General features: G+C 39.2%; 1 protein-coding gene across 8 annotated transcripts in view; it reads left to right on the top strand.

Annotated features, from left to right (window-relative positions):
- AKAP9 (A-kinase anchoring protein 9) overlaps positions 1-18,356 on the top strand; it is a 196,304-nt gene extending 177,948 nt beyond the window's left edge. For 7 of the 8 annotated variants that reach the window (XM_032402194.1, XM_032402189.1, XM_032402190.1 and 4 more), the window contains 11 exons: positions 345-495; positions 1,670-2,338; positions 2,767-2,975; positions 3,281-3,386; positions 5,661-5,843; positions 6,802-7,002; positions 7,894-8,126; positions 10,246-10,331; positions 11,550-11,679; positions 13,004-13,143; positions 17,604-18,356. In XM_032402194.1, the coding sequence (XP_032258085.1) occupies positions 345-495; positions 1,670-2,338; positions 2,767-2,975; positions 3,281-3,386; positions 5,661-5,843; positions 6,802-7,002; positions 7,894-8,126; positions 10,246-10,331; positions 11,550-11,679; positions 13,004-13,143; positions 17,604-17,638 (2,143 nt within the window). In that variant the 3' untranslated portion in view covers positions 17,639-18,356. The remainder of the gene's footprint in view (positions 1-344; positions 496-1,669; positions 2,339-2,766; positions 2,976-3,280; positions 3,387-5,660; positions 5,844-6,801; positions 7,003-7,893; positions 8,127-10,245; positions 10,332-11,549; positions 11,680-13,003; positions 13,144-17,603) is intronic. The other variant, XM_032402196.1, reaches the window with a different exon arrangement.
- Positions 18,357-18,987: the final 631 nt, after the last annotated feature.

Below are 18,987 nucleotides of genomic sequence, written 5' to 3'. Positions count from 1 at the left end.
ATAGTGAGATATTCTGCTTGCCAAGGACACATTACAAAGACAGTCATTCTTTATTTTGAACAGTGGTTATTCCCATGTTCAGTAAAAGACAAAGGAAAATTTTTATTAATGTTATTTTGTAAAAGTAAATTGTTTACAGTGCTAAATAATAGTTAATAGTGGCATTACTAGAAACGGTTAATTTGAAATAAACCACAGTCAGAAATCTTTAATCTTTACATGGCTTATATTTTCCTATTAACTAGTTTATAATATACCTCCACTTTTCAGTGGAAGCTCTCTCTTTCTCTCAATATAAACTCGGTTAAAGTAGTTTTATGAAAGTTCGATTGTCTCTGATTTAGGTTGGAAGTTAAAGATAAAACCGATGAAGTACATTTGCTTAATGACACATTAGCAAGTGAACAGAAAAAATCCAGAGAGCTCCAATGGGCTTTGGAGAAGGAGAAAGCCAAACTAGGACGCAGTGAAGAGCGGGATAAAGAAGAACTTGAGGTATTGTTACCTTTGTCTTTACATGTCTGTGGAAAATCCAGAACAACAGAAGAGGGAGAGTCTCAAGACTTTCCTCTTTCTAAAATGTCAGGCTTAGACTCTTTATGAGGTACAGTAAGTTGTTCACTGTATATGGAATCCTATTATGTTATCTGAACATTATCTATCTAGGAAATGCTAATGGTGTGATGCAGTTTTGTTTGGCTACATCCAGGGGTGCATACAGACTGTTCTGCTACGGTGTGTGTTTGGGGAATTTGAGTTCGTGCATATACAATTTGATAAATAGGGCATCCATTTCAGTTTAACTCAAAGTAGTCTTGGTTCTTGTTTTCTCCTAGGGAAGGGGAACAGTGACACCTCTCTGGCAGCAGGAGCCCTCACTGTTATATTTTTAAAAAAATTGAAAATGAGTCCCTTCACTCTGGGCTGTGTTCCAAAGAGGCACAGCCCAGCCTTGCACAGCTCACAGCTCAGGGCGGGTTGTACTGCACCCACAGTGCCCACATTAGTGGTAGCCCCACTGGCTCAGAGCTCTTGTTCCATCCACACATGGTGCTCCCTAGCTCTATGCTAAAAAACTAAGTAGCTGGCCTTTCTGCCCTATTACATTTTGTTTTGTTTTGTTGGGGTTTTTTTTTTTGAATGTCCATCTTGGTAGCCTCCAGGCATAGTGAGCTCTCTGCCTGGCAAGGACATGATATCCCCTCGGGTACTGATTACTATTTTTTATCGTTACAAATTTGTATAAGTTTTGAGTAGTTTGTCCCTAACCCTGCTTTTCCCCATAAGCCCTGTTATTTTCAATATGTGACATTGAACAACATGAGGCTTTTCAGGAGCTCCTGTCACATTATATTGGAATATTTGTATTTTTAAAAGTCATTACTTCTAGAAGGAATATACCCTGCTTCATATTCCTTGAGTAGGTATGATTAATGTTTGGAGAGAAAGTATCATTTAGCTTATCTATCTTTTGTTTATAGTCTTTGATGAAAATCATCTGGCTATCCAAATAATTATGCTTTAACCACTGAAAGTTTAAGTTAATAAACTGGATAATCAATTCTATTATCAAATACTACCAACTTAGTATTAATAAAGTAGAATTATAGTATACTTACAAAGAATTCTTAATATTAACAAATTCTTAAATTCAACTTTCTTCTACAAGGATTTGAAATTTTCACTTGAGGGTCAGAAACAAAGGAATATCCAGCTAAATCTACTGTTGGAACAACAGAAACAACTACTAAATGAATCACAGGAGAAAATAGAATCGCAAAGAGTGCTACATGATGCCCAGTTATCAGAAGAACGAGGTCGAAACTTAGAGCTTCAGGTACTTCTTGAATCTGAGAAAGTTCGAATACGGGAAATAAGTAGTACCCTGGATAGGGAGCGGGAATTGCATGCTCACTTGCAGAGCAATGACGATAGTGGGCAGCCTCGGCCCTCCCTACCCTCTGAGGACCTCCTTAAAGAGCTACAGAAACAGCTAGAGGAGAAACACAGTCACATAGTAGAATTGTTAAATGAGACTGAGAAATATAAACTGGATTCTTTGCAAACAAGACAGCAAATGGAAAAGGATAGGCAGGTTCACAGGAAGACGTTGCAGACAGAACAAGAGGCCAACACTGAGGGACAGAAAAAAATGCATGAGCTCCAGTCCAAAGTGGAAGATCTTCAGCGCCAGCTGGAAGAGAAAAGGCAACAGGTTTATAAGTTAGACCTTGAAGGAAAGCGACTGCAGGGAATTATGCAGGAATTCCAGAAGCAAGAACTAGAACGAGAAGAAAAACGAGAAAGTAGAAGAATTCTCTATCAGAATCTTAATGAGGTAAATTAACTGTTTTAAAATATTTTTTAAAAGAACACTACAGCCCTTTGAACATATAATTTTGATAGTGGACTAAATTATTTAAATAGTTAAAAACAGGGTGCTTGGGTGGCTCAGTTGGTTAAGTGTCTGCCTTCGGCTCAGGTCGTGATCCCAGGGTCCTGGGATGGAGTCCCGTGTCAGGCTCCTTGCTCGGCGGGGAGCCTGCTTCTCCCTCTGCCCCTCCTCCCACTCATTCTCTCAGTCTCTCTCTCTCTCTCTCTCAAATAAAATCTTCTAAAAAAAATAGGTACAAACAAATGATTTAAAAAGGAAATTCATAGAAGTTTATTTGGAGTATAAACCATAATTGTGTTCCCTTGAGAAAAAATGTGATTTGCTGTTCATTTATAATTACTGCTTTTTCTTTTTCTGCCGAAAATTGCTAGCCATCCACATGGAGTTTAACCAGTGATCGAACTAGAAATTGGGTTCTTCAACAGAAACTAGAAGGAGAGACAAAGGAATCAAGCTATCTTAAACTGATTGAAATGAATGAAGGAGGAGCTGGCTGTAATCATGCATTAGAAATCATCAGACAAAAGCTTCAGCATGTGGCTTCAAAACTACAGCATCTGGCCCAGAAAGCCTCCAATAGGTTAGATTTTTCCTCCTGACTTTGGAAATGGCATTCTTAGACAAGCTGGTTAGAACCTGCCCTTCACTAATAGTTAGCCAAGGGTGGGGAATTGAAATTTTAAAGTTAATGCATGTTCACATTAGGAGATGGTATTCTTTAACAAAACTCATATACCTGAAAACCTTCACCTTGAGCCCTGGAAAGAGAACACTTTAATGTAAGGGAGAAGATAGGTGAAGCAGAGTGTCAATCTGTAAAGTTTATGCTAGTCAGTACCACTAATTGAGAAAGGTATGTTTTGACTTTTTGTCTTTTTCTTAAAGACTGCAGTTTGAAACAGCAGATGATGAAGATTTCATTTGGGTTCAGGAAAATATTGATGGAATTATTTTACAACTACAGAAATTAACTGGCCAGCCAGGGGAAGAGGTAAGACTTTAAAAACTTTAAAGATTTAATGGAGCTATATGAATCATTTGAAACTGGCACCATATTTTCTAAAGAATTTTAATTTTATCTTTTCATTTATTTTAAATAATAATAATATTTGTTTTTCCCTAATAGAAGATAGTAAAAATTTGAGGGGAAATTAACTTTCATTATCATTATTGAATAATTACAGTGACATTTTATTATATTGTGATAACCAAGTTTCTTGCAAGAATAGCCTGGCTTCTACCCTCACCACTCTCAAAACCACCCACAGAATGCCACCAGTGTCTTCACAGTTGACTAATCTGATGAATCTTTTCATTCCCTGTCTTCCTTGACTTCTTTATAGCATTTGATACTTTGGACCTCTCCCATCTTAAAAACCCTCTCTTTTTTAACCTTTTGTGACAATATTCTCTTATTTCTTCCATTTCTTTCATCAGTCACCTTCATGAATTCCTCTTCCTCCTGTCCTCATCCATTTTTTTCTCTGTGAAAGCTCATTCATTCCCACAGCCTGAGTTCTCAGTAGACTTACCTGTTGAACAAATACTTATAGCAGGCACTTGTTATGTGCCAGGTACTATCCTGGATTCTGAGCTGCAATGAACAAATCTGATAAAAATCTCACCCTTGGGCACCTGAGTGGCTCAGTTGGTTAAGCGACTGTTTTCAGCTCAGGTCATGATCCTGGAGTCCCGGGATCGAGTCCCGCATCGGGCTCCCTGCTCGGCGGGGAGCCTGTTTCTCCCTCTGACCCTCCCCCCTCTCATGTGCTCTCTCTCTCATTCTCTCTCTCTCAAATAAATAAATAAAATCTTTAAAAAAAAAAAAAATCTCACCCTTGTATTTACCCCAAAGATACAAATGTAGTGATCCAAAGGGGCACATGCACCCCAATGTTTATAGCAGCAGTATCCACAATAGCCAAACAATGGAAAGAGCTTAGATGTCCATCAACAGATGAATGGATAAAGAACACACACACACACACACACACACACACACAATGGAATATTATGGAGCCATCAAAAAAATGAAATCTTGCCATTTGCAATGATGTGGATGGAACTAGAGGGTATTATGCTAAACAAAATAAGTCAATCAGAGAGAGACAATTATCATATAATCTTACTGATCTGAGGAATTTGAGAAACAAGACAGAGGATCATAGGGGAAGGGAGGGAAAAATGAAACAAGATGAAACTGGAGAGGGAGACAAACCATAAGAGACTCTTAATCTCAGGAAACAAACTGAGGGTTGCTGGAGTGGAGGGGGGTGGGAGGGATGGGGTGGCTGGGTGATGGACATTGGGGAGGGTATGTGCTATGGTGAGCGCTGTGAATTGTGTAAGACTGATGAATCACAGACCTGTACCTCTGAAACAAATAATACATTATATGTTAATTAAAAAAATTTTTTTTAAATCTCACCCTTATGGACCTTACCTTCTTGTGGCCTGTGGTTCTAGTGTATACCTCTATCCTGTGGTCCAGGTTTGTATTTTCCATTAATTATAGGAACTCTTTCCTTGGGGAAGTGGACCCCATAGTGATCCCTTAGGAACCTCACAGGCACGTTCCAAACTGAGCATCATCATTCTTTTCTTCCTCTGTCCCCAACCCACATTTCTAGTCCTGATACCGCCCAGTTTGGAAAGTTGAAAGTCACCATAGACCACTTTACTTCACTCACTTACTTGTGTATCGTAGCAGTGACTAAGTCCTGTGCTTTTACCTCCAAAATATCTATCCCATGTGCCCTTAGTCATTGCCTTTATTCAGGCTTCTATTATTTCTCACCTGAACTATTGTAATGACTTCCTGATGTGTCCACCTGACACCGGGATATATCTTCCCTAATTTACTGTACTTTGCATGCTGCTACCTAGGAATTTTTCTAACACATAAATTTTATTTGTGGCACTCTTGCCTCAAGGCCATTTATGGCTCTCCACTGCCTACATTTAGGTCTATTATCTATAAAGTGAAGGCAGCCTTTACTCTAGCCTTACCAAGGCACTTGTAGCTCCCTAAAAGCAACATACTCTCAAAGAAAACCCTTGTGCCTTACACACGCTATTCCTTCTACTTAATATGCCCTTCCCTGTCTTCTTTCCTACCTGTGAAATTCTTCCTAGTTATTTAAGACTCAACTCAAGCACTACTTCTTCATGAAATCTCTTGTTCTCCGTGCCCATTCACATGTTTATGTGCATTGTTCATAAACGTTTGTGCTCCCATGACCTTAATTCCATTTTATCTTTCTAGCCTAGTTTAGTGTCCCCAGGTACTTCTAGTGGCTCATTGACTGAAAGACTGCTGAGACAAAATGCTGAGCTGACAGGACATATCAGCCAACTGACAGAAGAAAAGAATGATCTGAGAAATACGGTTATGAAGCTGGAAGAACAGATCAGGTGGTACCGACAGACAGGAGCTGGCAGAGATTATGTACGTCTAATTTGAGCATGGCCACACTCGAAATACTGCAGAATTACAACTTCTGCTCTCTGGTTTCAATTCTTAACCCTAACGTAAAAATATTAAATATCTGGTTCTTAGTATGATCATTGGAAAATGTTAGCAAGATGACAGTGATAATTGGGAGCCTTCTCTGGGCCAGATCCTGGGTTCTGTACTTCCAGAGTCTTTAATCCACATTCAGCCTTGCACATGAGAAAACTGAAGTCTATAGTCAAACCAAGAACTGCTTATCTTAACCAAAGCCAGATACTTTGCTACCTATGGACCATCAGTGGATCCATGTAAAGAAATGTTCAAATGTGAATTCTGACTGTTCTTATCAGTTACTGTGTTTGTGACTCAAGTGAAAGATGCCATTAAATTTTATATTTCAGTCTAATAAACCACTCTAGCAGTTATTTAATTTTTTCCAGTTAAAAACTACAAAATAAATGGCTAGCTTCTGTAATATAAAGATAGGAATATAATATAAAGATAGGAAAGACTCGTGAGACAACTGTGCAGTCAAATACGTGATAACACACCCGCAGAACTCCTGTAGCAATCCACTTCTCTGTGGACATGCCAGGTGGTTTTTCCCCCACTTCCCCAGTGTGCTGATTCAGGCATAGGCTCTACATTTGAACCCAGATGGTCCATTTATTAAGTCTCTAAACTGTTTTATTTCAAAGCTTTGCAAAATCTAAACACTTTCCTTTGGGCTAGGCTCTCACAGGGATTTTTAGTTTTAAAATTAATCTACTAAGCAAAGGACCATATATTTAGTGTATATTCTTTACTTTAGTCAGTTGAGATTGGCTTTGAACTCTCCCAGTCTGAGATTGGAAAGCTGAGGTTCCCATAGGGGATACCTTTAATGTGTTTAATTTAGATTTTTCAGAGACTTATGCCTAAAAATCATGTAAGTAGTCTCTGGTCTCTGCAGTCTTCTAGGTTTTCATTCAGTGGTGGTGCCAACATTGAAGCCATCATTGCTTCTGAAAAAGAAGTCTGGAACAGAGAAAAATTGACTCTCCAAAAATCCTTAAAAAGAGCAGAAGCTGAAGTGTACAAACTGAAAGCTGAACTAAGAAATGAAGCTTTACTTCAGAATCTGAGCCCTGATTCTGAGCATGCTGCTTTAAAGGTAGGAGACGTCTTCCATCAAAACATGTACCAAAGCTGGTCCTCTGCTTTTGCCTTGTTTCATCTGTCACTAACCTTAACTGAACAGAGTAAAGAAGTGTAGGTGGCACTTAGGCTGTCTCTGGTCGCACTGTTGAGTGTGTGTCATGAATGCAGGTCTCTAGCTGGTCACAAAACCTTGGTGGCAAGGCATGCCCTCTTGGCAGCACCGTGAGCTCATGGTCCCACTTCCCCCATCTCATCCCTAATAGATAACAGAAAGTTCTCTTTTCCACTGCCAACAAAAGCTCTACTACTTTCAATATCAGAGCATCACCACGCTCTGTAAGATGGCAAGCCCTCTGAACAGCCTCTCTACTGACTCTAATGAATATTGCAATAAAGCTTTTAATCCGTTAACATAAAATCCAAAACAAAAAAACAGAAAAATGTTTGGAATATTTTTTTAACTATGGAGTGAACATAAATTTATGACTCTTAAAGGGACAGAGAACATTAACATTGGAAACATTAAATAAAGAAGAAAAAGTTAGATAGATTAGTGACACTAATAATAAAAGTAGCTCTATGCAGTTAGAAGAAAAACCGAGATAATGGAATTACAAAAATATTTGCAGTAAATATGATGACTAGGGACTAAAATCCGAAATAAACCAAAAACCTAAGTATAAGGTTTGTAGTCACATTGCACTGACTAAAATGAGGGAGAAGTGTAAAATTTAAGGTTATCTTTACCTTCAACTTTGCTGATCAAGTAGAAAACAGTAGTAGGATATCTGCCATTCTGCTGCTACAACTTTTTTTAAAATAAAATCTAGGTTATCTTCCCCTAGAGAACAATTTGAATGGCTTCTTAATAATGTCTTTATGTTCTTTCCTTTCTTTAACATAGAGAATTTATGGTAAATACCTGAGGGCAGAAAGTTTTCGGAAAGCTCTCATTTATCAGAAGAAATACCTGCTGCTGTTACTGGGTGGGTTCCAGGAATGTGAAGATGCCACCCTGGCTCTGCTTGCCCGGATGGGGGGGCAGCCAGCCTTCACTGACCTCGAGGTGATCACCAACCGTCCAAAGGGCTTCACCAGGTTTCGGTCAGCGGTCAGAGTGTCCATGGCAATTTCAAGGTAAAGTGTTGGTTGGAAAGAAAATGCATTTTGATAGACTCTAAAAGGATTTAGATTTGTAATCTTCTCTTTTCTCTGCCTATTGTGCTCTGTATTCATACAGTATGAGACACTTGCCATCACTAAAACATGCGGGCTTCTTTATTTCATCCTTTTAGCCAGGGATACTTTACATTGTACCATGGAGACCCTATGGAAACGGCTTCCCAGATGCAGGCAGCTGGTAACTCAGAGCTGGCACATCCAATCTGGATTGTTTTTTTTGTTTTATTTTATTTTTTAACTCTGAATAAGCCCATGAACTACCTCAGATGTAGAAATAAAAGGGATCACAAAAGGGAAAAAAATGTTTTTGAAAATTTACTTAGGCTACACATTCAATTTACTTATTAGGCTACACATTCATTTTCTTCATTGCTAAAATAACCCACTCTTGGGGTTCTGCTACACAAAGCTCTGGCCTAACTCTGCATCCAAACCCCAGATTAGCCTTTAGGGCATTGGACTGAGCTAGTGCTTGTGTCACCCTGCCTGTAGTAGTTCCAAGCCAGGAACTCGGGTACTCATTCTGTTTGTGGCTGAACTGGAGCCCGGACTCAGACACCCTTGAGGGCCTGGCCTCCTGCAGTCCTCTCATTTGAGTAATACATACCCAGACCCCTAGGCTTCTCCATGCTTCCCCTCCCTTTTATTCATGTAGGAACCAGACAGTCTCAAAAGAATTTTTAGTTTTTAAAGCTTCCTATCAGGTCACATCTCATACGGTCTTCAAAGGGTTTTGTCCTTTTTCTTTGACCTATCTTCCTTTGAAAAATACAACAGAAGTTTTTAACTAGAAGCTGTCTGAAATCACCTAGTTCAGAATACCATCTCACAGATGAGGAAACTGAGGCCCGGAAAGGTTGCAAAGCCAGTAGTGATAGAGGTAGGACAATCAGCCAGGGCTCCCATGTCTCATCCATGTGGGCTCTGCAAAGGAAGCTCACATTTTCTCTTATTAATGTTGTCTGAGACCCTCCTTGCCTCTATCATTCCACATTGTTGGCAGGTTGTCCCAGTTTCTCCTTCCTCATCTTCCATTCCTTTTACCACCTTGTACATTCTGTAAGGGGTTAAGTAAAATATAAACCTTGCCTAAATCCCTAAAGGCAGCTCACTTCCTAGTGGGGAAGACCAGTATGCTCATAACTTAGAAAACACTAAATGACAGGTCACAGGAGGTAATTATTAATTTTATTGGAAGAATTTGGGAAGGCTCCTTGAAAGCTAGTCACCACTGAAAGACTTCATTCTAACTGCCTCTTTTTCTTGTCCTCTTACATGTTCGTTGTATTTTCACCATCCTAAAACTGAGCTTTGCAACTGATTGGAATTAAGAAATCAAAACTGGTGTTTAGAAAGTTCCTTGGGCCAGGGTAGGGCAGGCAGCACCTGGCTACAGCTGGTCTGCTGCACTGCCTCCCCCCTTCCTTTTAAAGCCTTATTGGTTTTCACCCCCAATCCCATGGCCTCACTCCTCTTCCAGCTTTCCCAGCTTGGTCTCACTGCCAGGGTAAGAGTCTTTTTATTCTCCTTCCATCTCATTTGCTTTGTAGTCTCCATTCTTTTCTCTCTCTCTCTCTCTCTTTTTATAAGATTTTATTTATTTATTTGAGAGAGAGAGCACGAGCAGGGGGCAGGGAGAGAGAGAAGCGATGCGGGACTCGATCCCAGGACCCTGGGATCACGACCTGAGCTGAAGGCAGACGCTCAACCCACTGAGCCACCCAGGCGCCCCATTCTTTTCTCCTTTCATTATTTCTCGCCCTTTCTTTGCCCATCCACTTTTCTCTTTTTTGCTTTTGCTCTTCATCTCTTTGAGTCCTAAACCTCTAAAGTCAGAACCTGGTCCTGGCAACAGACAAGATTTCTGGGCCTCTTGGGAAGCCAGTTAGTTCTGTTCCAGTTTATTTTGCCACAAACCAGGGGACATTTGCATAATTTTAGATTAGGCAGTCATGTGACTGTGTTTGTTCTGTGTTCATATTCAAATGTATGACTTTATTTTTGTGGGAAATGTATATTTATACTCTTTCCATTATAGATGTGCTGTGAAACTTTTTCTTGACATCTTTTTTAGAATGAAATTTTTGGTTCGACGGTGGCAACGAGTCACAAGTTCTGGTTCTATCAATATTAACAGGGATGGCTTTGGACTGAATCCAGGTGAAGTCAAAATAGGATTTCCTGTGTTTATGATTCTCTTAATATTACTGTATGTGTAATGCTTTCCAAATAGTGTTCTGGAAACTGTTGTCCAAAGACCGGAGAGCCCTATAACCAACAGAGCTGGGGACCTTGCTGTTTTAAAGAGTAATGAGAGCTAATTTTTATGGGCCACGTAGTCTGAACTAGGCCCTGCTTTGTCCATGTATTCTCATGTATTCTCCCAATCCTATGATGTAAGTATGGCTACTGTTATTCTCACTTTATAGAAGAAAAACTGAGGCATGGAAAGCATTTGTTGTTTGTCTCAGATTACCCAGTGGGAAGTGGCAGAGCCAGCATTGAACCCTGGCAGTCTGGTTCTAGACCCCACTCCCCATACAACTGCATTTAAGGCTCTGATTCCAGATAGGATTGCTATTAGTCATATGGAAGTTATGGTTTCAAGTTTTCACAATTTAGCAGTATTCAGGTTTCTGAGCTTACAAATAGGTTGTATATAATGGTAACAGTTAAAATTCCTTCTCTCTACACCTAAAAGTGGAAACAAACTAGAACTTCAATATTTTAGGCATATGGATGAGCTCAGAAACTGGGGAGTATACAGAGTTTCAGGCACACAGCATAACTATACTAATGCAGCTATGTATTGGTATTAAACCACCTTTACGTATTCTACCAGTAACTAAGCAGAGAAGGAGGAAATATGTTTGGTACGCTAAGCAAAGTGCCTTGAAATATGCATCCTTACACAGAAAGAGCTGAAATTTGCACCATAATGAGTTTTGTGTTGTAAGTTAGCAAATCTTGATTTCAAGTTTTTTCTAGTAAAAGTCGGTAGGATGGTGTGATGTAATATTTTTTATCCACATCATCTTTTTCCCCAAACCATACACACTCAGACACCCCTCACCTCACCTCTAATTATAACTAAGAAGAGGTCTTTTAAAAAGAAAATATTCCAAGTAAGTAGTTTATTTTCTTTGAGGTATAGTTCCAGATTATTAGAAATAATTATAATCAAAGGAAAAGAAAATAACAGTTCTACTGTTTTTTTCTCTTCTTTAGGAAGAATAATTGAAGATGACTATAAATAGGAGATAGTATTGTATAGTACAGTATTGTAGTCTTTTTAGCCCATCTGTGTTCTGTAGAAATTTTTCAAGGGCTTGATTTTTTTTTTTTTTTAATGATGTGGTACATTTTGGATTACTTTAGGCACTGAAAAGACTGACCCATTTTATCATTCTTCTGGTGGGCTGGAGCTATATGGAGAACCGAGACATGCTACATATCGCTCAAGATCAGAGCTGGACTATCCTAGGTCTCCTGTACCTTTTCAGAATAGGTAAGGATTTGATAAACATGCCTAGAGTAGTTACATATACTAATACTTAACAAAGGAGGACAGTGTTAGGGCTTTGACTCCTTTGCATCAAAATAACTAGGTGTGTGTTTAGTTGCATATGATGTATATAATCTAAGGCTGAAAATCAAAAATAGTTTTTGGATATATACCTGGTTTCCAAGGGTATAGGAAACCGAGCACCGGGTGTTATATGCAACTAATGAATCAATGAACACTACATCAAAAACTAATTACTATACAGTGGCTAACTGAACGTAATTAAAAAATAATGATAATTTCTTAAAAAAAAACAAAAAAGAAAGGAAACCGAACTGACCATGTGTTATTTTAGTATATGCTGTGGTTGGACATTGGGAAAAGTATTAACTAAAATTGACAGTCTCTGGGGATTATGAAAGAATACTCTAAAGTCTGCATGACAAGGTGCATTTGTACATACACAGTGTTTATTGAGGACTTCTACAACAAGCACTGTACTAGACGCTTTTATGATGACGTAGTAGCTGCTGTGAGTTTATTAGAAGTTTTTTCCCACATACACCACAAACTCAGACATTTGGGGGATACAGGTTAAGCCTAGCTTAGCGTTCCTGAGGACTTACTGAGACCTAACTGACTGAAAGACTACTGAGGCAAACTGCTGACCTGACAGGACGTATCAGCCGCTGAGTGAAGAAAAGAATGATTTAAGAAACATGGTTATGAAGCTGGAAGAACACATCAGGTATTATCAACAGACAAGAGCTAACAGATTACGTACGTCTATTTTTAGCATGGCCATGTACCAGAAATATTGCAAAGTTACAATTTCTACTCTCTAGTTTCAGTTTTTAACCCTAACAATGTAAAAATATTATCTGATTCTTAGTAAGATCACTGGAAAATATTATAGGGATGGCATTGATAATATTTATATTGAATATATATTGTATGTTACATAAGAATTAATAACTTACTATAATTATAAGTAATTATTATTTACTGGGAACCTTTTCTGATCCTGGGTTATATACATTCAGAATCTCTAATCCACATTCAGCCTTGCACGTAAGAAAACTGAAGTTCATAGTCAAACCAAGAACTACTTATCTGCAAAGCCTCATACTTTGCTACCTATGGACCAATAGCAGACACACGTAAAGAAATGTTCAAATGTGAATTCTGACTGTTCTTGCCAGTTATCAGTTACTATGTTCATGGCTCAAGTTAAAGATTGACCTTTTGAGGGCAGGGTGGAGGCAGGTTGTTACGTTACTTGCTTTGTGGATGACTTGGATTCATGTTCATATTTTTAATCTCATAGGTACCCAGGCCCTCCAGCTGATTTAAATCCTGGTTCCTTAGCATGTTCTCAGCTTCAGAATTATGACCCTGACAGAGCCCTGACAGATTATATCACTCGGCTAGAGGCACTGCAGAGACGGCTTGGAACCGTACAGTCAGGTACTCCCGGCTTCACCGTGCGTTACTATGGGCAGCCCTTTAGTGCTGGATGGACCCAGAGCTCTCTGTTCTCTCTCTCAAATTCCTTGATCTTCCTCATTAGATCATCAAATCTCAGAATTTAGTTCCTGAGTTACCAGGTTAGACTTAGGAATTTAACTCAAGATACGACTTATCACCCCAGATTTCACTCCCACAAAAAAAGATCCCCACCTGAGACTGATCAGATGCGATGCACAGCAGGCAGCTGTGTGCAGAGCCCCGGGCCGGGAGGCTCCCAGAGTCCGCTGGCGAGCATGCTCCCCGGTATAGCTGCCTCCCGAACAACACACGCTTCAGCTGCACAGGGCCCCTCTGGACAGGTGTTTTTCACTAAATACAATGCAGTACTAGAAATGTATTTCCTGTTATGATTTTCTTAACGTTTTCTTTTCTCTAGCTTACTTTATTGTAAGAATATAACATTATAATGTAGAAATATGTGTTAATTGCTTGTATGTTACTTAGTCAGGAGTAGGCTATTAATAGTTAAGTTTTGGGAGAGTCCAACGTTATACATGGATTTTTGACTGTGTAAGGGGTCAGTGCCCCTAACCTCCACATTGTCCAAGGGTCAACTATAATACGTGGTGAGGCATGCAAATTAGGGGTGGGGACATGAGAGAAGGAAGCAAGTATCTTAAGCATTTAATGCAGCCATTATCCCTACTAGGACCCAGTGCTTTTATGCATGATCCACGAAATCTGTTCCATTCAAAAGACTTTATAAGAATGACCTTTCTTCCCTCTTTTCAGAAACAAAAATTCGTACTTAATAGATATATGGAGTCCCCCTTCATTGTGGGAAAATCTCTTTTCCCTGTCTCCCTTCAATTCACTCCTGATTCAGAGGTTTGAATCATTTTAATTTAATGTGCTTTAATTTTAAATCAATATTTTGTTTTTACTTTTGTGAAAGACCTTTTTTTTCCTACTGTCCCCACAAACTAGATAGGGCCAGTAGCAGGTTATTTTTAGTAGTTTGTTTCCTCATACAAGAAATCACCTAGCCCAAGCAACTTGTAGTCATAGGAAACTATTATTATCATAGCTGGACTTTGGTATGGCTTGGTTTGTATTTTGTTTTGAGCGTCTAGATTTCACAAGACTCAGATTTTATTTTATTTTTATTTATTTAAATTCAATTAACATATAATGTATTATTTCAGAAGTAGAGTTCAGTGAAGACTCAGATTTTAAAGACCAAAATATTTTTCAAGAGGCAGGAGGTATAGGGTATAGGACATTCAACCTGCTGGGCACTTCTAAGAGAACTTAACGTTAGTCGGACCTCGCTACAGATCCAGCCACAGTGACTTTTAAATAGATATTCAACGTCTCTTTTAAAAATCGTTCAGGGGCGCCTGGGTCGCTCGGTCAGTTGGGCATCCAACTCTTGGTTTCAGCTCAGGTCATGATCTCATGGGTCATAAGATCAAGCCCCCCACTGGGCTCTGCGCTCAGCAGGGCGTTTACTTGAAGATTCACTCCCTCTGCCCCTCCCTCAACTCAGGCACATGTGCGCACTCTCTTTCAGATAAATAAATCTAAGAAGTAAAAATCAGTTCAAGTATGAATAAGACTTTTTTTTAGAAAAATAAAGGGCTTTTTTTTTTTTTTTAATAGGCTCTGTGGCCTAGCACAGAGCCCAACGCGGGGCTCGAACTCAAGACCCTGAGACTGAGACCTGAGCTGAGATCATGAGTTGGATGCCTAACCGACTGAGCTACCCAGGCTCATTAAAAAAAAAAAAAAGGCATTTTTTAATGGAGGGTAATAGTAATCTTCTGCCTTTTGTGAACTAGTTAGTCTGGTGTAGGTAGCAATCTAATTTGAAATCACTTCAGGCATACCTCATTTTATTGTGCTTTGCTTTATTGCAGTTTGCAGATAAGCATTTTTTACAAATTGAAGGTTTGCAGCATCCCTGTGTTTGAGCAAGTCTCTTGGTTCCATTTATCCAATATTTGCTCACTTTCATGTCTGTCACATTTGGTAGCTCTCATAGTGTTTCAGACTTTTTCATTAGACCTGTGATCAGTGATTTTTGATGTTACTGTTGCAATTGTTTTGGAGGTACCATGAACAGTGCCCGTGTAAGACAGCAAACTTAACTGAATAATGTGTTCTGACTGCTCCACCAACCAGCCACTCCTATGTCTCCTTTCCTCTCCTAGAGCCTCCCTATTCCCTGAGACACAGCAACATTGAAATTAGGCCAGTCAGTAGCCCTACAATGCCCTCTAAGTATTCAACTGAAAGGAAAAGTCACACATCTCACTTAAAATCAAGAGCTAGAAATGATTAAGCTTAGTGAGGAAGGCAAGTCAAAAGCCAAGATAGGCCAAAAGGTAGGCCTCTTGCACCAAAGAGCCAAGCTATAAATAAAAAAGATAAGTTCTTGAAGGAAATTAAAAGTGCTACACCGGGGCGCCTAGGTGGCTAAGTTGGTTAAGCATCTGCCTTTGGGTCAGGTCATGATCCCAGGGTCCTGGGACTGAGTCCCACATCGGGCTCCCTGCTCCTCCCCCTCCCTTTGCTGCTCCCCCTGCTTGTGCTCTCTCTCTGTCAAATGAATAAGTAAATAAAACCTTTAAAAATAAATAAATAAAAATTTTAAAAAATTGCTACACCAGTGAACACACAAGAAAGCAAAACACCCTTATTGCTGATAAGGAGAAAGTTTTAGTGGTCTGGATAGATCAAACCAGCCACAACATTCCCTTACGCCAAAGCCTAATCCAGAGCAAGGCCCTAACTCTCCTTGATTCTGTAAAGGCTGAAAGTGGTGAGGGAGCTGCAGAAGAAAGTTTGAAGCTAGCAGAGGTTGGTTGATGCGTTTTAAGGAAAGAAGTCTCCATAGCGTAAAAGTGCGAGGTGAAGCAACAAGTGCCAATGTAGAAGCTCCAAGTTACCCAGAAGATCTGGCTCAGATCATTCCTGAAGGTGGCTACACTGAATAACAGATGTTTAATGTGGACAGAACAGCCTTCTTTTGGAAGAAGATGCCGTCTAGGGCTTTCATAGCTGGAGACGAAGAGTCAGTGTCTAGCTTCAAAGGACAGGCTGACTCTCCTGTTAGGGGCTGATGCAGTGGTTGACTAGGTTGAAGCCAGTGCTCATTTACCATTTCAAAAATCCTGGGGCCTTTAGGAATTATGCTAAATCTGTTCTGCCTGTGTTCCATCAAGATAGAACACCGCATCTGTTTATAACATGGTGTACTGAATATTTTAAACCCGTTGTTGAGATCCACTGTTCAGGAAAAAAAGATTCCTTTCAAAATATTACTGCTCATTGACAATACACCTGCTTACCCAAGAGCTCTGATGTACAACGGGATTAATGTTTACGTGCCTGCTAATACAACATCCATTCTGCAGCCCATGGATCAAGGAGTAATTTTGATTTTCAAGTCTTAGTACTTACAAAATATATTTTGTAAGGTTCTAGCTATCATAGATAGTGATTCCCCTGACAGATCTGGGCAAAGTAACCCAAAAACCTTCTGGAAAGGATTCACCATTCTAGATGCCAGTAAGAACATTTACGATTCATGGGAAGAGATCAAAATATCAACATGAACAGGAGTTTGGAAGACATTGATCTCAACCCTCATGCATGACTTTGAGGTGTTGAAGACTTAGTGGAGGAAGTACCTGCAGATATGGTGGAAGTAGCAGAACTAGAAGTGGAGCCTGAGGGTGGGACTGAATTGCTGCAATCTTACGAGGAAACTTTTTAATGGTTGAGGGGTTCCTTATGGATGAGCAAAACAAGTGGTCTCTTGAGATGGAATCTGTTCCTAGTGAAGATACTGTGAAGATTGTTAACAAAGGATTTATAATACTACATAAACTTAGTTGTAAAGCAGCAGAGTTTGAGAGGATTGATTCCAGTTTTGAAAGTTCTACACTAAAAAAAAAAAAGTTCTACACTGAGTAAAATGCTGTCAAACAGCATCACATGCTACAGAGAAATTGTTCATGAAAGGAAGAGCCAATCGATGCAGCAAATTTCATTTTTGTTTTATGTGAAGTAATTGCCACAACCACCCCAACCTTCAGCAACCACCACCACCATGATTAGTCAGCAGCCTTCAACATTGAGACAAGACCCTCCAACAGCAAAAAGATAAGCTCAGATGATGATTAGCACTTTTTAATAATAAAGTTTAAGGTATGTACATTGTATTTTTAGACATAATGCTATATTGCACACTTAATAGACTATAGTGTAAACATTATTTTTATTTGTCTGGGAAAACAGAAAAATTTATTTAACTCCGTATTGCAACATTCACTTGATTGCAGTGGTCTGGAACCCAAGCTGCAGTGTCTTCAGGGTGCGCCTCTACTAACTGGTCTGGCATAGGTAGCAGTTTAATTTAAAATCATTGACATGTCTTCTTTCTCTCTTAGGTTCAGCCCAGTTTCATGCTGGCATGAGAAGATAATCCTTTGGAACATTATGAATCAAAGTGATTTTAAACAGATTCCCTTTTGTAAATCAGTTCTTTTGTGCTTTTGTATTGTGGATATTCAGCGGGACCAATATGAACACAGCTTATGATTGTATACAAATCCCTTGCCAGCACATGAAAACAAACTGGAATTTGTACATAATAGCATTGTGTATGTATTCATGCACAATAATCATTTAATTACATGTATATTTGTGGAATGCTAATTTAAATGATTAAATTATAAACCTTGTGTATTTATCGGATGGGTGAAAAGATTAAAGTTTTGCGCATTATGATACTGCTGAATGTGTAGCTTGAGGTGTCCTGCACTTTTCTTATAAGGCTACTGAATTACATGTTTCTGCCCTAATATATTTGCTACTGGTGATGAAGACAGATACTATCACTTGTAGAGACCTATTTTTGTATAATGGTAGAAGTTTTGAATTTTATGGGGTATTTTGTCAAGTACTGAAATAAAAATGACTTCACCATTTTAACCACACTGTATTTTTTTTTTGGAACCTTCATTTTTAACTGAGACATAGTGCTTGGTGTATGTCTTAGTCCATTCAGGCTGCTGTAAACCAAATACCATAGACTAGATGGCTTATGAACAGTAGAAATTTACTCCTCACAGTTCTGGAGGCTGGGAAGTCAAAAATCAAGGTGCCAGTAGATTTGGTATCTGGGAAGGGCCTGCTTCCTGGTTCATGGACTACAGTCTTCTCTGTCTTCACATGGCAGAAGGGACAAGGGAGCCCTCTGAGGTCTCTTTTATAAGGACATTAATCCCGTTCATGAGACGTCTGCCCCATGACCTTATCACCTCCCAAAGGCCCCACTTCCAGATACCAACAGACTGAGGATTGGATTTCAACATAAGAATTTGGTGGGGGGAGACGGACACGAACATTCAGCCAATGGCAGTGCAGATTATTATCTCATTATCTCAAATATATATATTTTGAGTTTTAGAAAGTTGTCCTAATCTTAGATACTATTGGGATTTTTCTCTCCCTCCCTTGAGGAGGTTTTCTATGTAACTATCAACTTTACATATAGTATTTTTTAAAAGCTATATTAATATTTTCATGATTAGTCTATAATTGCCCTATTATGTTTAGTGTTACTTGTGTCCAAATGTGTGTCTTCACAAAGCCATGCCCACTAGAATGATGCAGAAATCATTTAACTGAAAGAATCTTAAATTTTATTAACCATAATACTAAATGCAGCAGAATTAAGAAGTATTCTTGCTGTCCAAGCCAAATTCCAGATTGGGAAGGTCTCATAGAGATAATGTAAATCTCAGCATTTCTGACCCAGAATCCTCCCTG

The sequence above is a fragment of the Phoca vitulina genome, unplaced genomic scaffold (assembly GCF_004348235.1).
Source record: "Phoca vitulina isolate PV1807 unplaced genomic scaffold, GSC_HSeal_1.0 scaffold4, whole genome shotgun sequence".
In the NCBI taxonomy this organism is placed as follows: Eukaryota; Metazoa; Chordata; class Mammalia; order Carnivora; family Phocidae; genus Phoca; species Phoca vitulina.
Note: the sequence above shows the minus strand (reverse complement) of the source record. Positions and strands in the feature narration are given on the sequence as shown.